The 22,121-nt window shown below is 38.1% G+C and overlaps 3 protein-coding genes across 3 annotated transcripts; 2 read left to right on the top strand and 1 right to left on the bottom strand.

Annotated features, from left to right (window-relative positions):
* Positions 1 to 702: 702 nt before the first annotated feature.
* Positions 703 to 6,893, top strand: LOC129356262 (transforming protein RhoA). The gene is made up of 5 exons (XM_055025862.1): positions 703 to 831; positions 1,742 to 1,899; positions 3,214 to 3,334; positions 4,116 to 4,246; positions 5,761 to 6,893. Exons 2-5 carry the CDS (start codon positions 1,744 to 1,746, stop codon positions 5,932 to 5,934), a joined length of 582 nt encoding a protein of 193 aa, XP_054881837.1. The 5' UTR covers positions 703 to 831; positions 1,742 to 1,743; the 3' UTR covers positions 5,935 to 6,893.
* On the bottom strand, positions 6,595 to 13,448 carry LOC129356251 (transmembrane protein 43). The gene is made up of 12 exons (XM_055025856.1): positions 12,904 to 13,448; positions 11,690 to 11,836; positions 11,427 to 11,561; positions 10,599 to 10,693; positions 10,481 to 10,530; positions 10,316 to 10,385; positions 10,176 to 10,246; positions 9,959 to 10,086; positions 9,739 to 9,813; positions 8,919 to 9,020; positions 8,691 to 8,808; positions 6,595 to 8,484 (listed from the first exon to the last, which is right to left on the bottom strand). Exons 1-12 carry the CDS (start codon positions 12,919 to 12,921, stop codon positions 8,282 to 8,284), a joined length of 1,212 nt encoding a protein of 403 aa, XP_054881831.1. The 5' UTR covers positions 12,922 to 13,448; the 3' UTR covers positions 6,595 to 8,281.
* A 973-nt stretch (positions 13,449 to 14,421) lies between these two features.
* zgc:112334 (uncharacterized protein LOC619199 homolog) lies at positions 14,422 to 21,810 on the top strand. Its single transcript, XM_055025835.1, has 11 exons — positions 14,422 to 14,510; positions 15,081 to 15,188; positions 16,774 to 16,870; positions 16,953 to 17,087; positions 17,160 to 17,358; positions 17,437 to 17,568; positions 19,182 to 19,281; positions 19,370 to 19,541; positions 19,627 to 19,771; positions 19,852 to 19,906; positions 21,473 to 21,810. The coding sequence occupies exons 1-11, from the start codon at positions 14,469 to 14,471 to the stop codon at positions 21,614 to 21,616; spliced, it is 1,329 nt and encodes a 442-aa protein (XP_054881810.1). The 5' UTR covers positions 14,422 to 14,468; the 3' UTR covers positions 21,617 to 21,810.
* The last annotated feature ends 311 nt before the right edge of the window (positions 21,811 to 22,121 follow it).

Raw genomic sequence — 22,121 nt, 5'->3', positions numbered from 1 at the left:
TGTGTCTCTGCTTCAACACATGAAAGTCAAATAAGAAGTTCTTTAGCAGGACTCTGAAGAACTTGACGGCATCCTGAAGAAATAATTCAGCCATTTGATTTAGGCGTGTTGATCCAGGGACACGTCTAAAAACTGCAGAACACTGGACCTTGAGGCCTGGAATTGAAGACCTCTGGGTTAGCTCACCGTCTAACGATTGCTGTGGAGATTTTTATTTTTCACCTTCCTTACTGTCCTCTGCACTGTACTTGGGTCCTCATCCAGACTTATTTGTCACAGTGCCCATTGTATAAATAGACAATTCAACATTGATCTGAATAACAAAGCAGAGGATTTCCTCTCTTTCTTATGTTTCCTACTCTAAAGATTGTCTATCTATCTATCTATCTATCTATCTATCTATCTATCTATCTATCTATCTATCTATCTATCTATCTATCTATCTATCTATCTATCTATCTATCTATCTATCTATCTATCTATCTATCTATCTATCTATCTATCTATCTATCTATCTATCTATCTCATTCATCAATAGTTGTTTTCTTTTGTCCTTTTCCAGTAAACCTGGCTGATTATCTCTTTCCCAAGTTAAAACGCACACACAAAACGTCCATATTGACTACATAAAATGTAGATAATCAACCCGTTATAATATTGATGTATGTAGACACATCTCCGTGCATGTATCCAGTTTTGAACTGTTTAGTTGTCCCCACCCCCTCACTTCCCTCCTGTTAATCCTGTAGCATCAGCAGCAGACACCGAGGCTAACAAAGCGCTACTTTGACTTCAGTTCGATAATCTTCTAACCAATCACTACTTCTATACGTAAGTCCACCATTCCTACAAACAAAATATACCTACATTTATTTCACTGGGTTTATAATGTACAGTTTAATGTATCAGGTTTATTTTTTAAAGTAGATTTTCTACCGACTCTTTGCCAATGTTAGCCACCTAGCTAATGGAACGATAAAACTCGTCTCGACTTCCGTTATGCCAAGCTAATTCTTGTTAGCCAGCTAGCCGTGCCGGTATGCGACTTCAAAGCCAATTGTGTTCAATTTAGCTCATATAACTATTCTACTAATACAACGATGTTTCAGAATTGTTTTTATAAACCCCAAAGTCCTTCTGAATTGGAAAGATAATATAAAAACTTAGCTTCTACGCTACATCCTGTCGTAGCTAGTTAGCCTCCACAGCTAACATTAAGTCTTTTGTAAACAGAAAACTATTTTAGCCTGGTTTTATCCAGGCCACAAAGCTCTGCAACGATTCGCAAAAAGATGTGCCAGTAATTTATGACAAAGTGCGTCAAAAGGAATAATTAACCGAGCCTGATGGTTAACAATCTCAGCGGAAATGTACAATCGGGAAAGAAGAGATCTCTAATTTGGCCAAAAAGTAATAAATCCGACATTAATCAGATAGATGTAGACAGCCACTTTTATGCCTGTCATTGTTGTTTGTTGTATTTGATGCGGTCTGCTTTCAGCCGTCATGATGCAGTGACAGAAAGTCAGGATGTTAGCCCCGAGTGTTGGTTTTAGTCGGGGGTTGTGTCAACACAGCTGAACCTGCGATGTGCTCACAGTTTATCACAGGCGCAGCGGGGCTAGAAAGTTGCATAATAAAATGACCCGCCCTGTTAAAGACAGATAACAACCTCTGGTACTGTGACTGACCTCCGTTGGTTTTTTTTTTGTGTGTGTGTGTCATGCCCTCTTTTCTCTAGCCATGGCAGCAATTAGGAAAAAGCTGGTTATCGTGGGAGATGGAGCCTGTGGGAAGACCTGCCTGCTCATTGTATTCAGCAAGGACCAGTTTCCTGAAGTCTATGTGCCCACAGTGTTTGAAAACTACGTCGCTGACATTGAAGTTGACGGAAAACAGGTAGGGATTGTTTTCCTCTTCCACATTTCAGTCAAACAGCATTTTATTAGGTTTCAGCAGCTGACGGCTGGTCAGGTCTCTTCTACTTCTCCCATTCACAAATAATAGAAATGTCATACACTACAAACAACCACAAAATAGTAAAACAAAGCAATTCCTTAAAACTGGCCAAAGTTTTAGAGCTCTCTCATTCTGGGTAGCTGAAGGTCTGCTAGTTTATTTTAGGTACTCGTAAATAAAATTTTTAAGGAAAAACTGCCTATATCATTGTTTTTTTGCACACTTCAAAGTTTAGAGTGCACCATATCTTAAGATATTCACTTTTTCAAATAAGTGTCATCCAATTAAATTTTTGCGAGGAAATGTTAAATGAATTTACTATCACTTTAAATGAGTCTCAAACATCCTTTCTATTAGAATCAAATGTTTATTATTCATATCAGGGCAGAAGCCAAGTCACACTGTGTGTTAGACGGCTCTAAATATAAACAGAAATCTACTATTGCCACAAAGCAATAAGAAAATGACTAGAGTTGCCATTTCTAAGCTGTCTTTAGCATCCTAGCATGTCTTTAGCATGGTCATTGTGGTTAGCATTTCAAATAGCACCTTGTTGATATTCCCTGTAGCGTTAGCAGATACTTATCTTAACTGTGAGATTTACAAGTCACTTCCTACTCCTTCATGTTTTCCTACAGACAAATTGGACTCTTGAAAAGGATAAAACAGTAACTTGACTAATACTTCCAGCTGGCTCCTAACTTCCTGTCGTTTGCCTGAAGCAAAAGTCGACTTTAGTCCTTATTCTTTTTTTAACTCTTCACTGTTACTTAGAGCCGTTGTATCATCTTTCAGCAGCTGTTTTCAACAGTGAAGATTGTCAGTGACGTGGTAGAGCTCATGTACATGCATGAAGCATTCACCGACTGGAAATAGATGAGGATTTTTAGTTTTGCCCAGTAGATTATCCATTAGGATCAGTTGAGTATAAAATCATCTGGTTTTGGTGCGTCTCTCAATATAATCTGAAAACATAATATATCCACTTTAACCACATATGGACCTGATGTAATTTAGAAACTATGACACCTGGGCTCTTTGCTAACAGAAGTTTGTTTTTAAGCAGGACATATTTATATCTGTTTTTCTACACTGTCAATCAAGAGCTAGAAATATTTAGAGTGCACAGGGTTTTGAGTAGAGGAATGAGAAAACTCAGAGTAAAATAGTACACCTTTATGACCATTATGAGCTTGTAAACACTTGGATAGCTTCAGTGCTAGGGGTCGGTTGATAACGTTAAACTCCTTGCAGGTTGAATTAGCTCTCTGGGACACAGCAGGTCAAGAGGACTATGACCGACTCCGCCCACTCTCTTATCCAGACACTGATGTCATACTCATGTGCTTCTCCATCGACAGCCCAGACAGTCTTGGTGAGTTAAAAACGGGACTCTGTGAATGTTGTGGTTCATGTTTATGATGTAGTTTTCCAGCAATAGATTTTTATAATTGTTATCAGTGCATAGGGAATCTTTATTAATTGACATTTATTATTCTTTATCCAAAATTGTTATGGTTAAGTACAGATGTCTTGAAAGGTTATTATGTGTATAAATAAAAATATTCTGACCTTTACTGGGGTAAAAAAAATAGCAACAGAAAGAGTATGAAGGCAGCTATTAGATGTGTTTATATTATTAATATTAATATTTTCAAGAGTGAACAGAGAAATTACCAAAATATTCTAAAATAACTCTAAATTTCTCAGTTTGCATGTGAAGTGTCAATTATGGTATAATCAGAAATAAACTCCACTAATATGGCCTGTCAAGAAAAGATTTCCCTGAACAATATACAAAAGCTCTGAATAAAACCTCAAATTGTGCAGAATTAGGACAGAAAAATGACCTCAAACAGGGAAAACCATACAGAAAACACCTCTATGCTATTAAAAATGATTCTGCAACCTGTTGAATCAGGTTCAATGTTTCCACACATATTTTTAATAAATGACAGTGAGAATTTGAGTGCTCTTGCCCAGAAGAACAAGAACATTTAAACAATCTTAAACATGTGAATTGATTACATTGTGCCCTCGTGAGTAAAACCCCAGAGTTGGAAGGGTTTTTATTTCTTTTCTTTTTGTGTGATGATGCTTTTTGCTCCAGCTGTGTCTTTGATCTGACTGCTGGTGTCTTCTGTCCCGTTACTCAGAGAACATCCCTGAGAAGTGGACCCCTGAGGTGAAACACTTCTGCCCCAACGTTCCCATCATACTGGTGGGAAATAAAAAGGACTTGCGTAACGATGATCACACTCGAAGGGAGCTAGCTAAAATGAAGCAGGTAAACCAGAAATGTCTGCTGATTTACAGCTTTGACCCGCCAATATTGATTTCTGCTGATTCCAGTTTCTTTTGACTATTGTAGATAAATATGAGAACATTCAAAATATGATTTTTCTACTTTCCTGCTGTCATTGTGACTAGCAATGGCTGCAAAACACTTTAGTAGCTGTAAAAAAAAAATCCACTCTGTTCATGTCATCTGTCAGGTTCTTGGCATTTACTGCAACCCGACTCCAACCGGTTGAATGTATAATTGGGATCCAAAAAATGAATTTATAATTCTTAGACTACAATAGCAACATATAGTCCATTCCAGAGGTCTTTGTGGTTGCGATACTGCACACTGATATTACAATAAGTCAGAATGTGGTCTAATCCTATCGATAGTATTACAAAACAGTATCCAAATGCCAATAGGATGTCGATTCTTACCTTAAAAGGGATTGATTATGCTTCCTTTAAGAGGTTAGGATAGGTCTACAAGCTACGCAAAACATTTTTATTACATTTTTGCACAAAATTATTCCTAGATAGAGATTTTAATCTGCTCAGTTCTACCTGTTTTGTGGTGTCTTGTCACTTTAAATTCTTCTAAGCTGCTGCTGGCCACGCCCCTCAACTCAAAGTTTATACTCGCATATGAAAATGGCTGCAAACAGATGTGCCATTATACAACCATACATCTTTGAAAAGCAGAAATAGAGCCTCCTGTTCAACCAACAAGAATGCAGCAAGTGGTTTCAACAACAAAACGCTTGTCTCTTCTAGCAGCCATTGTACGGCACACACAGCTGTAAAATCAGCAGACCAAACATCCTGGCTCTCCGCTTGGGTTTGCTAGGCGACGAGCTGGGGTTACTAGGCAACAATGCATTGTGTTTTAACAATCAGGAGGTTTTTGAGACGGCTCTTTTTCCATACGCCAAAAAACATGAACTTCTTCCCAGAACACAGCCAGCCGGGTGTGTCTTTTAAAGCACCGGGTTGTTTTTTTAGAAGCCGTTGAGACCCAAACAGAAGCATAAAAACATGTAGAATGTGAACTTTGCATAATGGGTCTCCTTTAACGCTGAGATTTCAAAAAGCCTGCCAACATTCCCAAATCCAGGATGTTCCATGACAGACAGGAAGTGGAGGCGAATGAAGAAAAAAAGAACAACGTTGTTGTACTTTGCTCAACCTTATTTGACATGACAGAAAATACATTAAACAGCCTCTTATATTATTGTTTAACACTTTAAATTGCTGACTTTCAGTCTTCTTCAGTCAGCAGCAGCATTATTACTGAAGAGGTTTTTCTGTGTAGCTTCAGTGTTTAGTATGGTGCGTTTTTTCATTTGAAGATTGGATTTTCAAGCTTCTGACCAGCCACTGAACAGGGCTTATTCGACTGAATATCAGCTATTTCAGTCATCAATCAGTTTCTTGGTCCCTGTTGATTTTTTTTACATCCTTTCCGTCACATCAGCTGTGGGTTTTCCTAAAAGCCGCCCTGTTCTCCCCTTTCTGCAGGAACCCGTGAAACCAGAAGATGGCCGGGATATGGCCAACAGGATCGGTGCCTTCGGATACATGGAGTGCTCTGCAAAAACAAAGGATGGCGTGAGGGAAGTGTTCGAGATGGCCACCAGGGCTGCACTACAGGCCAGGCGGGGAAAGAAGAGCAATAAATGCATCCTACTGTAAACCGGGGCATGAGGACTGCTTCCTGCAGGGGGTAGAAGAAGGAGAATTAGGTCAACCCTACCCCCAGATAAACACACACAAAGACTGCTTTCCCCTGTTTTTACTAAAGGTGTCATGCTTCTACTGTTTTGTCTTAAGCAAAAGTAGTCAGGTCGTCAGTATTCAACTTTAAGGTTATGGAAAATACTTTTTTGTACTTTTAACATGAGTAAAATTTGCCATAATGAAAGCTCCTTAAACATGTTGTATGTAATTGTAAAGGTCACCCCAGGGTGCTGTTGTGTCATACTTGCCAACTACAGTTAAGTGCTTAAGCCCTGCCTGCTGATCTGAGGAATGTGTCCACAGCCAACTAGGGTGAAGAACCTGCACACTGTGACATGTAGTCCTTTAACTATTCTGACAAACTGAGGCACGCAGCGAGTCTAAACCCGGCAGCGTGCCTCCCAATATTAGAAACAATCCTCTGTGCATTGTGACCCAATGCACACTACTATACTGGAAACTGGTTTTGCTAAAAACACAAGTGTTTTGTGTAATAAATTACTTTGTAAGAATCTTGATAATTTGCTTGACTTGACTGAGACACGCTGATTGAGGACCAGAACTTAAATGTAACGCCGGCTTCAGGTGGATTTGTTTTGTTTTCTTGGGTTAAAACTTTCACTGTTGGCCAGTTTGGGGTGTTTTTTTTTTTCGTTTCAATGTTGGTCAGGTTTTCTGGTTCAGCCACAGTGCAAGAGGTGCACATAGGAGATACGCTGGGCATTAGACATTTATACAAGCCACTCCTTTAGCTTTTTGTCTCGTCTGTGGAGCCTGACTAGGGACTAATATTTGTGGAAGCAACTTTTGATAAGCCCGGGAACTACTTAGTAGGATATAAATTATATGTATCAATCAGGATGTTAACAGTTTGAAATAATAAACTTGTCAGTGCTCCCTGGTGGACAAAATTAGCGCCTGCTTTTTGTTTTTGTTTGTTTATCCTTCTTGCAGTCAGTGTTGGTACGTTCCAGTGAATAATCTGTTCAGACTTTTATCAAACATCCGAAAGGATTTATTCAACATGCAACGTTTACAAGTAAACTGAATTGTGTCCGTTTACTTCAATTTGCCTCCCACGCCCCATTACATTTTTGCAGTTTATAAATTAGGCATACAGTAAACAAACACACAAAGTAACGTTTCACATGTAACACAGATGCAAATGGTGAAGCTTACTTTTGTAGACTAAATTCTTTCCTGATTATCAGACCTGCACCAGAGAAACTAAAATATATGGTAAAGCTTTTGATTTAATTGATTTTGATTTCTGGTTTATGTGAGCTAGAAAAATGGAAAATTGCACCATCCACGTTTTATGGTTCAAGAAAAATTCTGCATCTTTAAGAGACATCCAAACTTAATTATAAGACCAACTTCCATAAGTAGTCTAATCCCATCCCTGAAAACAATTTAACTTATAAATGTGGCATCCGAGTGTAAACACTGTTTATCTTTTCCCCATGTTTTTGCGGATATTCTGCATGTGATCTAATTGAAAAGCAACACAAAGTAAATCCTCTAAACAAGCCAAAACATGCTATCAGTATGTCTGGAGAAAACTTGTGTTTTCCATACACCTTCAAATCTGGATGAGTAAAAAAATATTAAATACTTCTGGCTTTTCTTGTCCATGTCCCATCGGCCACTCCAATCAATTCCAAAATTCAAATTTTCATTCATCAATCCATTTGTCTGTTTATCTATCCTTTTGTTTCTATCCATTCATTCAATCATTTGTCCATCAATCAGTCCATCCATTTATGCATTCCTTCATCCATTCTTACAGTTTAGGTTTTTTGTAGACTGTCATATTTTCAGAAATATCAGCAGAAACTTCAAATTAAACTTTAGTGGTTGTACTACTGGGGAAAGAAACTTCCAAAACTGAAATGAGACAGTTTTAGTCTGGGATTAGTATCAAATTTGGTCGTAGAATAATGGGTATGAAACCAGTTCAATTTAAAGTTTTTTGTCGTTTGCAAGGGTCCATGAGTGACACTTGAATACAAAGCCACGTCCACCACCAAGTGAGATAACTAAACACCTGCCTGCTGAGTTATGTTGACACTCAAAACAAAGTAGGGCGCGTCTTATTTGGCAGAGTGAGGGATTGTTATGCTTCATGTCGAAGATTAATGACCAGTGAAGGCAGCAAACTCCTCCGTCTGCTGCGAGACTCATTTTGTGCAGAAATATTCTAAACCTTTGGAGTTCAAAAAGTAGCTGTGTAACATTGTCTGAGTTTTCTGCTGCACAGCTGCAGTCAAGGTGGACCCAGGTCGAATCCTCACTGCGATAGTCATTCGTTCTTCTTCTGGGGAAGGCCTGATCGAGCCAGAAACACTGGAAGCAGAGCGAGGGCTCCCAGAGCGACCGCCACCAAGGGTCTGTAGAACAGCCAACCGACCCCGATGACGAGGAGAGACAGCGAGCAGGAGAGGCACAGGGCGAAGATCTTCAGGCCGAAAGAAACCAGATCTCTGAGGAGAGGAACCCAATCCACTGCAAGTGAAACGGAGCAACAAAAACACACGTGGGATGAGCTTTGACACACCCAGGCTACGTTCACAGCAGACAAACGAGGCTGAAAATACGCAGGTTTAATAATAATACTAATATGAACAAACACTCAAAAACAAGAAAAAAATATATAACGAATAAAAAATGTGAATTGAACATGGAGTTCTGCAGTGTCAGCATTGATTTACCCAGAGTGTGGAGGATGCGTGTGGTCAGCTGAATACTAATGAACATGAGGAACCAGCCTGCAGCCCTCAGGCCCCACGTCTTCATTCTGTTGTACTGATGCTCCTTGGCGAACACTTCCTGCACATTAAAACACAGATGCTGCATTAGTTAGGAAACATACATTAGAAAAAAAGGAGGGAAATATGAACACTTTAAACCAAAAGAAACAAACGTGAATCCACACCGACCTCTGCGGTGAGCTCCTCCAGGTAGATGATTTCCAGAAAGTCTCCAGACTTCGTCTTAAAGGGGAGCAATTTCTCTCCTCTCTGCATGGCTACGATACTCACCTGGAAAAAGTTTAAATGTTATCAATACTCACCATCCAAACACAATCACATTCATGGCTTCTTATCGAATTTGTTGTTTCAGCTAAACATTTCCTCTACGCTGACTTCCTGCAGGAAGTTATGATTACGTTCTGCAGGGAATCAAAAAAATGAGTCTCTATGGTGACAAAATCTTAAATTAATAAAATAAAAATTACTAATGCTAATTTGTTTCTGCAATTAATGAATAGGCATTTTCCATATAATTTAATAAAAGCACATTTCCAACAACATCCATCACATGTTTTGGCACTGCAGGTAAAGATGTGTCAAAACAGCTTTAAAATATAAATAATCTACTATTGAAGCAAAACATTGAATTCATTTTAAATTCAATCTTCAGCTGAAGTACATTTAGTCAAAGAGGAAAAAAGATAAGAAAATATGGATTCTGATCATGATCATATTTTCTGACTGTAAAAATAGAAAAACTGTGAGGGATGACAATGTTGGAGTTTCTTATTCATTTTCTTTTCATGTAGAATTATTATATATTGATATCTAATATAATTATGGATGGATGAGGACCTTTATTTTTAGTAGATAAATTACTTCAAGAATTAAAGAAGGTGTTATTGCACTCCTTTTTGAGCTAGTAGAAAATGATAATTATTATTCTCTTTTACACTTATTGATAATACATTATGAATATTAGTATTATTATTATTGGACCACCTACTGTTAGCGGCGGTCCGAGGTAGCTGTTCTCACCACTCAGTCCGGCAAAGGAGAACCTCACTCGGACGTCCCCGACCTGATCAAATAGAAAGATATTAATAATAATAATAATAATAATAATAATAATGATAATAATAATAATAATAATAACAATAATAATAATAATAATAAAAACACATGTCTGATCAACATTAATACTGGATACTGTGCGAGAGGCTGACCTGTGGCCGAAGCGGGAACTGAGTGTGATAGAAGTAATTGTCATGGATGGAGAGGAAAGGATCCAGATTAAAGGCTGAGAGATCCTTCAGACTCAGAGTCTGGAAGTTGTTGATCTGCTCCACCAGGCCTTTCAGCATTAGCAAAATACAGACAAAGATTTGAGCATATTTGTAATGGAAAAAAAAGCTACTGACAGATTTTCAGAGAAGCAAATACCTTTGGACAGAATCAAAGATCCCACTTGGACTTCCTGAGCCACCACTGTCACACTCTCCACCGGCATGGCGCTGTGAACCAGCAGCTGAGTTAAAACCGTGCAGCACAAAAACGAAACATCTTCCAAACATTTTCAGTACCTCGGGTTCTGGTGGCCGATTTCCTTATCGAAGTTACGACTGTTAACCACCTCTGATTTCCACTCAGTGTCTAAAGAAAAAAAAACAACGTTTATCACCACAAGCTGGTTGAGTTGATGCAAAAACAACAACAGGCGAACACTAAAACGATAAAAGCGAACTCACTGTAGGTGTAGGTTGTCTCAGTTTTGGTTTCTCCATTCTCCTGGTAATCCCTGAAATGATTTCAGGGTCAAGGTTTTGATGCTTTCTCTGGGCACTGATATGCAGGGAGCGGACATACCTGCTCTCACTATGCTCCACCCACTGATACATCTCCACCTGCCGCCGCAGCTTCACTGCCTGGACCACCACCCTGTAGCTGGGGTCATAGAGGGGCTGGGCAGGAATAAATCAGATTCAGCCCATCAAAATCACATGGCATGAAGAAAAGCTAAGAACATATTAGATTAAAAAAGGAATCTACTCAAAAAAAAAGTCCATTTACATTAAAGAAACATTTCTGTGACAGATTTTGCATGTCATTTCCCTAAATGTTTTCATGCACTCTTTGATTACTGCACATCTATTTGTTGAATTCTATGCAGCTTCACAGGCAAAATTAGTCGGTTTCCTCATTAAATGAGATAATTAGCATACAATAGCCATTAATGGAATAGGTTTTTATTTATACTTTTCTCTACTTGGTTTCTATAATCGTAAAAAGTGACCAAAATTGGAGGTAAGAAACTCCATAAAAGCGACGCCTTGTCTGGCATTTTGTTTTGTCTGCAATACCTTCCTGGATTATGGCATCGGCTGATATAATGCTGCCATCAACTCATAGTTCTCTCTCTTCTACCTTTTACCTTCACAGAGATGATTGAAAATAACCCTACATCAGTTCTTCTGGTTCTTCCTCTGCTTTCTGCCTCGTCTTCTCAAATACCCATTCGGTCGTGGCAGGTGGTCACCCAGCATCCAAACCTCTGTTTTCATTTACAATTTGTTGCATACTAATTTCCACAGATTTTTGTTTTAACCATTTTTTTTTTGTGCAGCTATGAGTTTAGATCACAATATCCACAAGGAAGATATTGAGGTGTGCAGAGTGTAAACAACAACAGCCTACCTTCAGGGTTTGTAGCTCTGCAGATAGATGAACTAAGTGGCCGTTGTTCTGCAGGTCGAGGATTGGATAAGAGCCCAGCGACCTCACCTGGGAGAGACCTTCCTCCAGAGAAGAGGCAGTTTGCAAAGCTCGACCCTAAGGAGAGAAACAAGAAAAACCTCTTCTTAATTCTGTCCAGGTGTCTTCATTTGACATAGGCAGCAGCAGCCGCGATGTGAGACACTTCAAAACAACCGTTTTCTCGCTCAGAGACTGTTTCTCACCTCATTAGTGAAGAGGATGTAGATGGAGAGAAAAAACAGACCAACGCCGACGACTGTTCCTCCTGCCGTTTCACTCAGACGCTCCAGAAATCCAGGATTTGATTTTACAGATATGCGAGTGTGTTGGTCAGGCTCTGGTTTTGAAAACTAAAAAAAAAAAAACGTATAAAAAGACACAGCTCAAAGTTTAATAAAACTATAGTTCATAAACATATAAAGTAAAAACTGAATTTGACAGTTTTATGAGTAAATATTTATGAAACACAGAATTAATTGTGAAAATGATTTAAGAATGTCATTTTTTTTGTGTTACTTCACAACTCTTTTATGGACAATTAGAAACTCACACATCAACCAATCAAACCTTAGAGTCCATTTAGTCAAGTCACGTTTATTTGTATAACACATTTTAACAAGGCAAAGTGCTTTACATTCACCGATTACAAAACTAAGCAATAAAACATTACTTTTTATATCAAATGTCATCAAAATAATCAACAAAAGACACATCACATATGTTGATCAATGTTTCACTTACTATTGATCAAAGGCAACTCTAAACAGGTTGGGTTTTAACCCTTAATCCAATGGATTATCTCCATGTTTCAGCAATTTTCTAGAAGATTGTTACAAACTTTAAGTGCATTGAAGCTGAATGCTTCTTTGCACCACGTAATGTTTGATATGTTAAAGCATCAATATAATCAGATACAGCTGCTACGCTTTTATCTAATGTATAACAGTTGGGGTTTTTTTAATCATCACACATTATTTAAATATTAGTGTGTGTGTATATTTTAAAACAAATGCACCAAATGAAATTGAATGGATTCTCAAATTCAGTCAAATGAAGTGGGTCAGTTACAACTTTGATATTATATACAGATAATTTGGAGTTGATAGAAGAAGTGAAAGTATCAGACTGTGTCTAAATTTGGTGTTTGGGCGTCAATAGCTGATACACCTTCATTACTTACATGTAATGTCTCGGTTTTTTGATAACATTTACCTTAATATCCTAGCACAGTTCTATACACATGGTTAGAACTCCACTAACTGTGAGATCAATGCTAAAAGATCATTTCGAGTTAAATGCTTAACTCAAGGGACAGGAAGCATAACTGCAAAAAGTAGTCTGTACCTTGTTAAAAAAGCAACAATAAAAAATACTCTCTATGAAGCGAAACTAAAGTCGTGTAAATTATATCACTCACTGTCTGCTGTGAAGACATTTCTTTGACTTTGGTTAACTCTGCAAGCAGGAATCACAAAGTTGTTAGCAAACTGACGAACAGCTAGCCTGCCGGGGTTCGCTTACGCATTGGCACGGAATGTCCCGCCTTCAGCCCAGGAAAGGCGGAGTCATGTTTGATCTCAGCTCCCGCCCAGCCGTGCGGGCCGTTTAGAAAAACCGCGACCTTCACTGCACAGATAGCTCTAGGTCGAGAATCATGGGTAATGTAGTCTTAGTTTCACGTTAGGAAAAAAAAATTGTCCTCCAGCCAGTTTACGGTTAAATACAAAGATAAGCAGAAATTTTTAATATGAATTTGACATGTTTGATTAAAAAGATGGTATTCCAATTAGTATTCCACCTCCAACAAACACGACTTTCTACTTTTACAATTTAAAATCGAAGATTAAATATACAGATTAAATATATACACTCAGATAGCGGTGAAGAACTACCTCTTCACTCCGGGCACTAAACAAGAGGGGGAGGGATAGAGATGTTAGAGAGACGAAGAAAAGCTTCTCAAAGTGGTTGAAAGACAGTAACGTCAGTGTACTGACGCTGTTGTCACGGTTGCTTAGAGACGAACACTGCGCAGCCGCAGTGAGCCGCTATCGACCCGCGTCTTTTTAAAACGTCCACCCGGTAGACACCACACCGTCCCTAGAGATAAAACCTCTGGCAAAAATACGGACAGAAAATAAATATTGTGAAGAGAAACCGTTTATATTTTTTCAACATTAAAAGCGTTTGTTAAGATTGTGTAGGAAAAATGTTGATATCTTTTATGAATACAATGTTTTGTGGTTAATATTATTTTTTCACCATTTTATTAATATGAGTGGCCATTTTGGATCAGGCTTCCTATCAAGCTATGATCAATAAACCTATAGCCTATAGGCGGTACTAGACACAGGCTAACAGTTAAATAATTATCGTTTCACTCTTTTCTAATTGCCCTGTAGGTGTAACCCAGTTATATTTGGGTAGTGTGTGTTATTTGTTTTTTTTTGTTTTTTTTGTATTGCTTTTACTTTACATAGGCAGCTATTTATTCACATGTATGTGCATTTATTATTGATACTTTAATTAAAGATGAGTTGTACAAGTTTAAGTCATGGGGGGATAGCAGGGGGATGATGACATGTTTGCATGCACCTCCGACAGTATGTAGTTGCGCCCCTGCTACCAACTGATAAGCATCTTACTGAAAACATTACGCTTTAAAATATAAGAGATTACTAAATAGCATATTTAAATACAGTGAAACTATTCAAATGTATCATGAATTGTTTCATTCACGTATAGCACTAATTAGATTTTAACACCCTAATCTTCAGCGTGTGAGTGTGAAACGTGACCTCTTAGGTTCAGTCTTATTCACTCCTACACCCAGACACACAGTATGCATATATGTGCCCATCATAAGAGGATTATTGCAAAGCAATTACTCTCACAGACCGCCGTGTCACCTGTTTCTCTGCACAGACATTATAAACTGCATTCAGGGGAAGCAGCTGGGATTGAATCAGAGACAAAATCAGGATGCAGGAGTATGATGTGATAGTGCTTGGAACTGGAATTAAGGTAAGAAAAGACATTATGTTGTTTCTCTTAAACAATCAGCCTGCAGTGTGGAGAAACAAGCATTTTCTTCTGTCAGAAACTTACAGCCTTGATTCTTGAGAACTTTAGTAAGTTGCCGATATGGTGATTTACAAACTTGAAAGGTTCAGGAAAAGCAACATTATTTGTTAGAAATGGCTATTGCAAGATTATTTTCTGAAAACAGAAGCACCACAATGACTTCCAGTCCTAAAAAGAGAGCTGTCTGTAGAGTTGGGTATTTTAGCAATCACTTCAAGGTCAAATCAAAACTAAGTTGTAGATATTTGCATCCAGCACCTTAAAACACTGATTTGTTGCCTTAACTTCAACTTTTACCAGTAGAATTAAAAGTTAATGTGTTTCTAGAAATGCTTGGACATTTTTCAGTTTCCTGGACCGTCATCCTGCTGAGCTCCTTCTGGCAATCGAAGGGGATTTATCGTGTGACATCATGGCATTAAAGCTGATCTGCCTTTACACAAACTGATAACTGCTGATTCCAACAGCATTTGACCCACTTCCCCTCCTGTCCCCTCTTCCTTCTTTCAGGAATGTGTCCTCTCTGGCCTCATGTCTCTGAGTGGGAAAAAGGTCCTTCACATCGACAAGAACTCTTACCATGGAGGAGAAAGTGCTTCCATTTCTCCCCTGGAGGAGGTCTGTTCAAACCAAAACACCTCAAGGTTTTAAAGAGTTATGCTTTCAAAAATGCAACAATAAAAAAAGAAAAGAAAAATAAATGGCATTTGAGAGATCAGGTTTCTTCTACGTTGCAAAACATTTGAACCACATTTAGTTGTGTCTACTTTCTTCTACTCTTTAAGTCAAATACATTTAGCCAGTTTTGGATTTTTAACATAAATGTGTGTTTGTGAAAGGTAGTGAATTATGTTAACTTTTCATTAATTTTGTAAAACCTCAAAAAGTTGAATAAACTGGAGCTTTCAGGTAAGTGCTTAAAAAACTGAAAGAAGAAAAAGAAAAGAGTGGGAACTGTTTCCCAGATTGCTTAGCGGCTTGTGCATTACGTTGATCTGGCTCTTGTGTTTTATTAAAGCAAATGTTTACTTTAATTTTTGAGTAAAAATCATTTTTGATGTTGAATAAAATTCATGATAAGATCAAAAATTTTATTCGTACAATTTGAAACAAGATTTTTTATTATTCTAAAGTAAAATGAATAATTATTATAACTTCATATAATGAGTGAAAATGATAGAGAAATGTGGCTCTTTAACTATGTGGGCAGTTTTTTGTTGCATATTGTGAAGAAATTATTTTGTTTAAATTTCAACATCTAAGTTAAAACTCACAATTCAAGATTAATGAACTTAAAAACAAAGTTTAGACAATTTTCCTCTTGTTGTTAAATCAACTTCATAAACTTTAATTTCTGAATTAAACCTAAACAATTTTCCTGTTGATTTAAATTGCATTTCAAGGCAGCAGATGGACTTTCATTTTCAAGTTGAACCACCCTCATATGTTTTACAGTGTACTGTTTGGAGTATTTTCTGTCGCTGAGCACTACCAGTCAGCTGGCTTAATGACCTTTAATCCTATGAGCTGAATGAGTTAAAAACTGCATTTCGGAGCACGGTGAGGCGCTCAACTTTTTATTTAGTGCTTGTTCTGGTGCTGCTTCTGGTCGTGAAACAGTTTTGAAATTATTAATCCCTTATTTATGTCAAGATTATTTGACAGATTACAAATCAAAATTAGGCCGTAAACCTCTCGTAAAATTTATGAAACTTTAAAAAGTATTATTTCATGCCAGTTTTTGAACGTTGAATGTTTAGTTTATGAGATCCACATTGATTACCAAACCAACACTGTTTTAAAACTAGCATGGCCTCTGTTAGCTGGTTACTGGAGCAGATAACCCAACTCACTAACCAACTCAGTTCTATTAATCCACAAAGACCAAGATTGGAGTGGATTCCTGCAAAAGGGCTTGAAAATCCAAGTATTCACTATATATTTTTGCTTAGTTTGAAGCATAATAATAAAAAAATGAACGAATGTTAAAAATACTGGTATAACTTTAATACTGAAAACATTATAATCTTTTAGTAGCAATGGGAATAATTGTTGCGTTTTGTTTTGTGCAACATCTCCATTCTGAGACTTTTTGTGACGGTTTTGTCACGCCACCATGAATCCACTCCTGCCCTGGCCTGGCAGACTTTCATCTTTATCATTACACTTTGTTTCTGGTATTAAAAGCTCATTTTGTTCGCAGCTGTACAGGCGGTTTAAGGTTCCAGGCCCTCCTAAATCCATCCGACGAGGGAAAGAGTGGAACGTGGATCTTGTCCCCAAGTTTTTTCTTGCCACTGGTGAGTTTTGTGTCGCTCATCTTATTAGTGAGCTTGTTGTTTTAGGTTTATGTCGCAATCAGCTGAGGTGTGTTTGCTTCAGGCCAGCTGGTAAAGATATTGGTGCACACCGAGGTGACTCGCTATCTGGACTTCAAAGTCGTTGAAGGGAGTTATGTGTTCAAAGCAGGCAAAGTGCACAAAGTTCCTGCCACAGAGGAGGACGCACAGAGCTCAGGTGACATAGATTAGCATTTTCAATCTGCATCGACAGGCAGAAATGTATTTCATGATTTTACAATATTCTCAGATCTGATGGGCATGTTTGACAAGAGGAGGTTCAAGAAGATGCTGCACTTTGTCATAAACTTTGACGCGAGAAACCCTCGCACTCACCAGGACGTGGATCCTAAAAAAACGACCGCGCGAGAGCTGTTCAGCCGGTTTGACCTGGGACAGGATGTCATAGAGGTCACAGGTCACGCCATAGCCTTACACTCCAGCGAGAGGTCAGTCAAGATCTGAACCAGTGATCCCAGATGTTTCAAATGCCTCAGTCTGCCTCCATGTGGTTTCCTGCTCTGCAGCTACCTGGATCAGCCCTGTTTGGAAACCATCAACCGGATCAAGCGGTACTGTGAGTCTTTGTCCCGCCACAACAGCAGTCCGTACCTGTACCCGCTGTACGGCCTCGGCGAGCTACCGCAGGGATTCGCCAGGTGGGGCGCAGACAGTTTCTATTTGTTTTATTTAAATTACGATAACAATGGAAATTTACCTCTGAAAAACAATTTAGTTTCATTTCCATCATGCAGAACTGACAGCTTTTCTTGAATATTCACAAATTCACAAGATGGAGTTGAAAGGCAAAGGCAAAGTCTAACTGGACTAATGAAAGCAAAACAAAATTTTGATCAAACTAAATATCACAACATTTCAGAAATATTTCACTGCCTGGCTGCACAGTGCAGTTGTTAACACTGTTGCCTCAAACGAGTAAGTTTGTTTGAATCTCACCGAGTCTCAATCGCAACGTTAAGGCGGTGTTTTAAGAAACACTATTTCTTTTGTGAAATTCTTGACTAAGAGTTTAGTGTTGAAATTCTTGCTGTGTTGTAGGAAAAAAAGAATCTTGAAACATGTCAAATGTTTTTATTGTAGATTTATTTCTATTGAAACTTTTGTATCAAACTCAAGTCAACATGTAAGAAATCAAAGCAAAGTAGGTCAGAAGTTAAACATGTAATAAAGTTGAACGACATAAAAAAAGGCACTATGGAAATGTACTAAAATGTATTTAGTACTAATAGTCTTTGTTGGTAATGAAGATTGATCCTATGTGAAGAAACGAGCATCAAGCATTAATCAGGTATTGAATTTGCTCAGCTTTCTGTTTGGGATCTTTGTGTTGCTGAGAAATCCCAGATAGTTAATTCTTCAAACTCCAACCTGCATTTCTCCATCAACTTTCCCTTTTATTGAAAGGAGTCTGTCTGTAGCAGATTCTGAAAAATCAGCTCTATACCATGATGTTCCCGCCTCGAGGCGTTCCTGTTGGTATGGTGTTACTGGGACTAAGTGCAGCAACATTTCATCTCCAAACATTGTTTTGCAGCATCATAAAGTTCAGTTTTGCTCTCATCTGAACAGACCATATTCTCCTAGTATTTTATTGACTTGTTCAAATCTCAGCAGCGAACACTAAGCCAGCTTCAACAAGTTTCTTCTTCATCTGTTGATGTGTTTACTTATTATTTTCACAAGAAAAATGTTTATACTCACTTCAGATCTTCCTGAATTTGTCCATGAATAATCTGTGACTCTTTGACAACTCTTCAGGTTATTATTTGGTTCCTCTAATTTGCGGTATTTCACGCATCCATTGGAGCTCACTTGAGCATCCAGTAGTTTAATCACATGCCTGTGACCAATGCTGTCATTAAATTTTTCAATATTAAAGTGTAAAAGTCTTTAAAGAGCCCTTTGCTTGTACCTGTTAGGGGATACTTCCTGTGTAACATCTCAGTAAATGTTTTATTGGCCAAAACCAATAACTACCCCTTTGATATTAGTTTGAAATGATGCGTCATTTAATTATGCTTTAAGCATAATTAAATGATTTTTTTAATCTTGTATTTAACACTTATTCTTTGTTCCATTTCACTTTATTGCACAAAACTTAATTTATCATGGTTTTGTTGTGTGTGTGGATTTCTTAGGTAGTTATAGATATTTGGTGAGAATTTCTGCTGTAAGATGTTATATTGTGTATTTACATGTATTTACTGGATTATAGTGACTTTTAATTTTTCTGTCTTTGTGTGTTTCTCAGACTGAGTGCAGAGTATGGAGGGACCTTCCTGCTGAACAAACCAGTGGATGAAATTGTCCTGGACAACGGCAAAGTGAAAGCTGTCAAATCGGATGGGAAGGTGGAGCAGACGTTGGACTGTGGGGGAAACTTTAGTTGAGATGTTCAGAAAACTAAATGATATAAGCTTTTCTTTTTGTTTATCACAGGTTTTCCACTGTAAGCAGTTAATCTGTGATCCCAGCTACGTCCCTAACCGGGTCAGGAAAATTGGACGTGTCATCAGGGTTATCTGCTTATTAAATCATCCAGTTAAAAACACCCATGAGGCCAGCTCCTGTCAGATCATCATCCCTCAGGCACAGCTCAACAGAAAGTCGGGTAATAAACCATGTGATTTCTCATCCATACTGACTGTGAGCTATGATCACCACTCTGAACGAACGTTTCTGTTTCGTCCTTGCAGACGTTTACATATCTGTAGTGTCCTACACTCACAGCTTGGCCTCGGACGGGATGTACATCGCCACGGTGAGCACGACTGTAGAGACCAGCGATCCAGAGAAAGAAGTGGAGCCGGTCCTGGAGTTCCTGGAACCCATCATGCAGAAGTCAGTGACGACTCTTGCTGTGCTCAGGTCTGTTTTACTACCTTATTGTAATTTTTTTTGCCTGACTTTAATCATTCTAGATTTGTCTCCGTCACCAACTTGCTGGTTCCGAATGAGGACGGAAGAAAGAGTCAGGTAAAGAGAGGAGCCGCCAGAGGCAGTCACAATTTTACATACACCAATCGTCAGCATGAATGTCTTGACATTTTGGGCTTTCAGTGACTTTTATTATATCTTGAGCAACAAACAACTGAAATAATTTTATGAAAAATACAAATTTCTTCCACACGTTATGCATTTGTTATATATTTCAACCTTTTTCATTATTTCACCTAATTTTTTAAAATGTAATAGTAGCCATGGGAGTAAAAAAAAAAAAGATCCTCAGCATGATGCCAGCACCACCGTGCTTGATTCAAACATACCTTGATTGTGGCCAAATAGTTCAGACCTGGTCTGACTGACCATAAAGCTTTTCCGAGAAATATCTTGTCTATGTGGGCAGCTGCACATTTCAGCCGTTCTTCGTTATGTGGATTTTGTCTCAGGTTCTCATGCATTGGTTGGCACAAGTCCCTTCACTGCCGACAATTCAAGCAGCGTCCTGTTTATGATAAACTTGATAGGCTCCATTTTAAGGTAGCAGCTCACATGATGAAAGCTAGAGCAGAATTGAGTTTTGTAGCAGATTAATAATCCCACTTGTACATTAAATGGACAGTATTATGCAAAATTGACTTTTTTGAGCGTTATGTCAAAACTCAATAAATGTTATTCCCTCCTCTAAAACATACCTGGAGTGAAGGCTTTATTTTTTCATGCGTGTTTGAGAAATCCTGTCTTCTCCATGGCAACCATTCAGTGGTGTAAAAACCACCGTGCTGCAGTTTCCAAGGTTTTGCCTCAAATGGCAGCCCTCCCACGCAGCTCCTTCAGACTAGCCAGCAGCATTTAGCAAACACCTGGTGGAACTGCACATCTGCTGAGATCATTATACGGCTACTGCTCAGTGTTAAAAATATTACCTAAGGCTCAATAGAGGAGCAATGTTGCGATGACTTCCTGAAGGCGGAGTTTCAGGAGTTTTTAAAGAGACAGAGGCCCAATTTCTTTTTAGATATATTTGATATTTACAGCATTTTTATAACAACTAAAGGTAACATAGTTACTTGATTATGCTAGAAGATGCACCATGTGCCTGTAAAACACAAAATACTGACTCTTTAAAACTGATGGGTTCAACACTAACATTCACATGGACTCTAACCTTAATCCTACTGAATATGTACAAACAGTCTGTGTTGAAAAGTCAAGTACATTCCAGAAATTAAATCAACTTCTGGTAAAGCGAGTGGTCAAAGGTTAATCCAAAACCTCATTTATAGCTGCAAAAGTTTGTAGCTATGAATGTTTCAACGCAACATTTAACCACATATTAGTGGGGATCTATTTATATATTTTAGCCTGTATGTATCCAACAAGAAATTATAACTTGTGCAGTATTGTATATTTATTCTGTAAAAAGAATGTCTGAAAAAAAAGACAAAAACATTAAAGGCCCAAATTTATTCAAAGATTCATGCTAATGGATGTATGTAAACTTCTGCTCTGAACGCTGCAAAAACAATCTTTTTTTTTTTTTTTTTTTTACAACTGAAGAGCATTTTATCAGTTTCCTCCAAACTCTTTCTGCTGCATTAGATATTTGTGTCCCGGTCTTATGATGCAACAAACCACTTTGACTCAGAGTGTGAGGACATCAAAGACATGTACCGGCGGATCACCGGAGCAGAGCTCTGCTTCGGAAGACCTCGCAATCTGTCCCACAACTCTGATGACGACTGAGAGAGCCATCCGCATCAGGAACGCTCGACTGAACAGACAAGATGGCTACCACACACAGCTGTGAAGAAGTTCTGTAGATTTAGTGAACCGTGACTGAAAATGTAAATGTTGGAAATCCCCTTTTCTCCTTTTGATTGTTATAATTGGTTCTGTTTGAGAAAGCCTGCATGAAACTGTGTAATTTTTGATCCCTGTACCTTCCCTGTGTGATTTCTTTGTGTTATTTTGTGTAGTTCTTACATTTATCAATTTAATATGCATATTAGGGCCATTTTAGATGGGGAAGTAGCAGTAAATATTTGCCAAAAAAACTCAGAAATGTTTATATTAATCTGAGAACTTTTCTAGAAAAACACAGACATTTTTGAGTTTGAAAAGTCGAAAATTTGCAAGAAAAAAACTCAGATTTTGAGATTAATCTCAGAAGTTTTTGAGGAGAAAAAAAACTTGGAAATTTGAGTTTCAAAAGTTGAGCATCTTCAACTTCTGCAAAGGGTTTTTTTTT

The sequence above is a fragment of the Poeciliopsis prolifica genome, unplaced genomic scaffold (assembly GCF_027474105.1).
Source record: "Poeciliopsis prolifica strain line A6 unplaced genomic scaffold, Auburn_PproV2 SCAFFOLD003, whole genome shotgun sequence".
NCBI classification, from domain to species: domain Eukaryota; kingdom Metazoa; phylum Chordata; class Actinopteri; order Cyprinodontiformes; family Poeciliidae; genus Poeciliopsis; species Poeciliopsis prolifica.
The sequence above is the reverse complement of the archived record's forward strand: the minus strand, read 5'-3'. Positions and strand labels throughout refer to the sequence as shown.

Excerpts from the sequence above, each read along its gene's own strand:
- LOC129356262 (XM_055025862.1), top strand. The coding sequence starts at position 1,744 with ATGGCAGCAATTAGGAAAAAGCTGGTTATCGTGGGAGATGGAGCCTGT. Across the intron at positions 1,900-3,213 it reads TTGAAGTTGACGGAAAACAG|GTTGAATTAGCTCTCTGGGA; the intron begins GTAGGGATTGTT and ends AACTCCTTGCAG. Across the intron at positions 4,247-5,760 it reads AGCTAGCTAAAATGAAGCAG|GAACCCGTGAAACCAGAAGA; the intron begins GTAAACCAGAAA and ends CCCTTTCTGCAG.
- LOC129356251 (XM_055025856.1), bottom strand. Across the intron at positions 10,247-10,315 it reads ATCGGCCACCAGAACCCGAG|CGCCATGCCGGTGGAGAGTG; the intron begins GTACTGAAAATG and ends GCTGGTTCACAG. Across the intron at positions 8,809-8,918 it reads TGGAGGAGCTCACCGCAGAG|GAAGTGTTCGCCAAGGAGCA; the intron begins GTCGGTGTGGAT and ends TTTAATGTGCAG.
- zgc:112334 (XM_055025835.1), top strand. The coding sequence starts at position 14,469 with ATGCAGGAGTATGATGTGATAGTGCTTGGAACTGGAATTAAG. Across the intron at positions 15,189-16,773 it reads CCATTTCTCCCCTGGAGGAG|CTGTACAGGCGGTTTAAGGT; the intron begins GTCTGTTCAAAC and ends TTTTGTTCGCAG. Across the intron at positions 19,907-21,472 it reads AGGACGGAAGAAAGAGTCAG|ATATTTGTGTCCCGGTCTTA; the intron begins GTAAAGAGAGGA and ends CTGCTGCATTAG.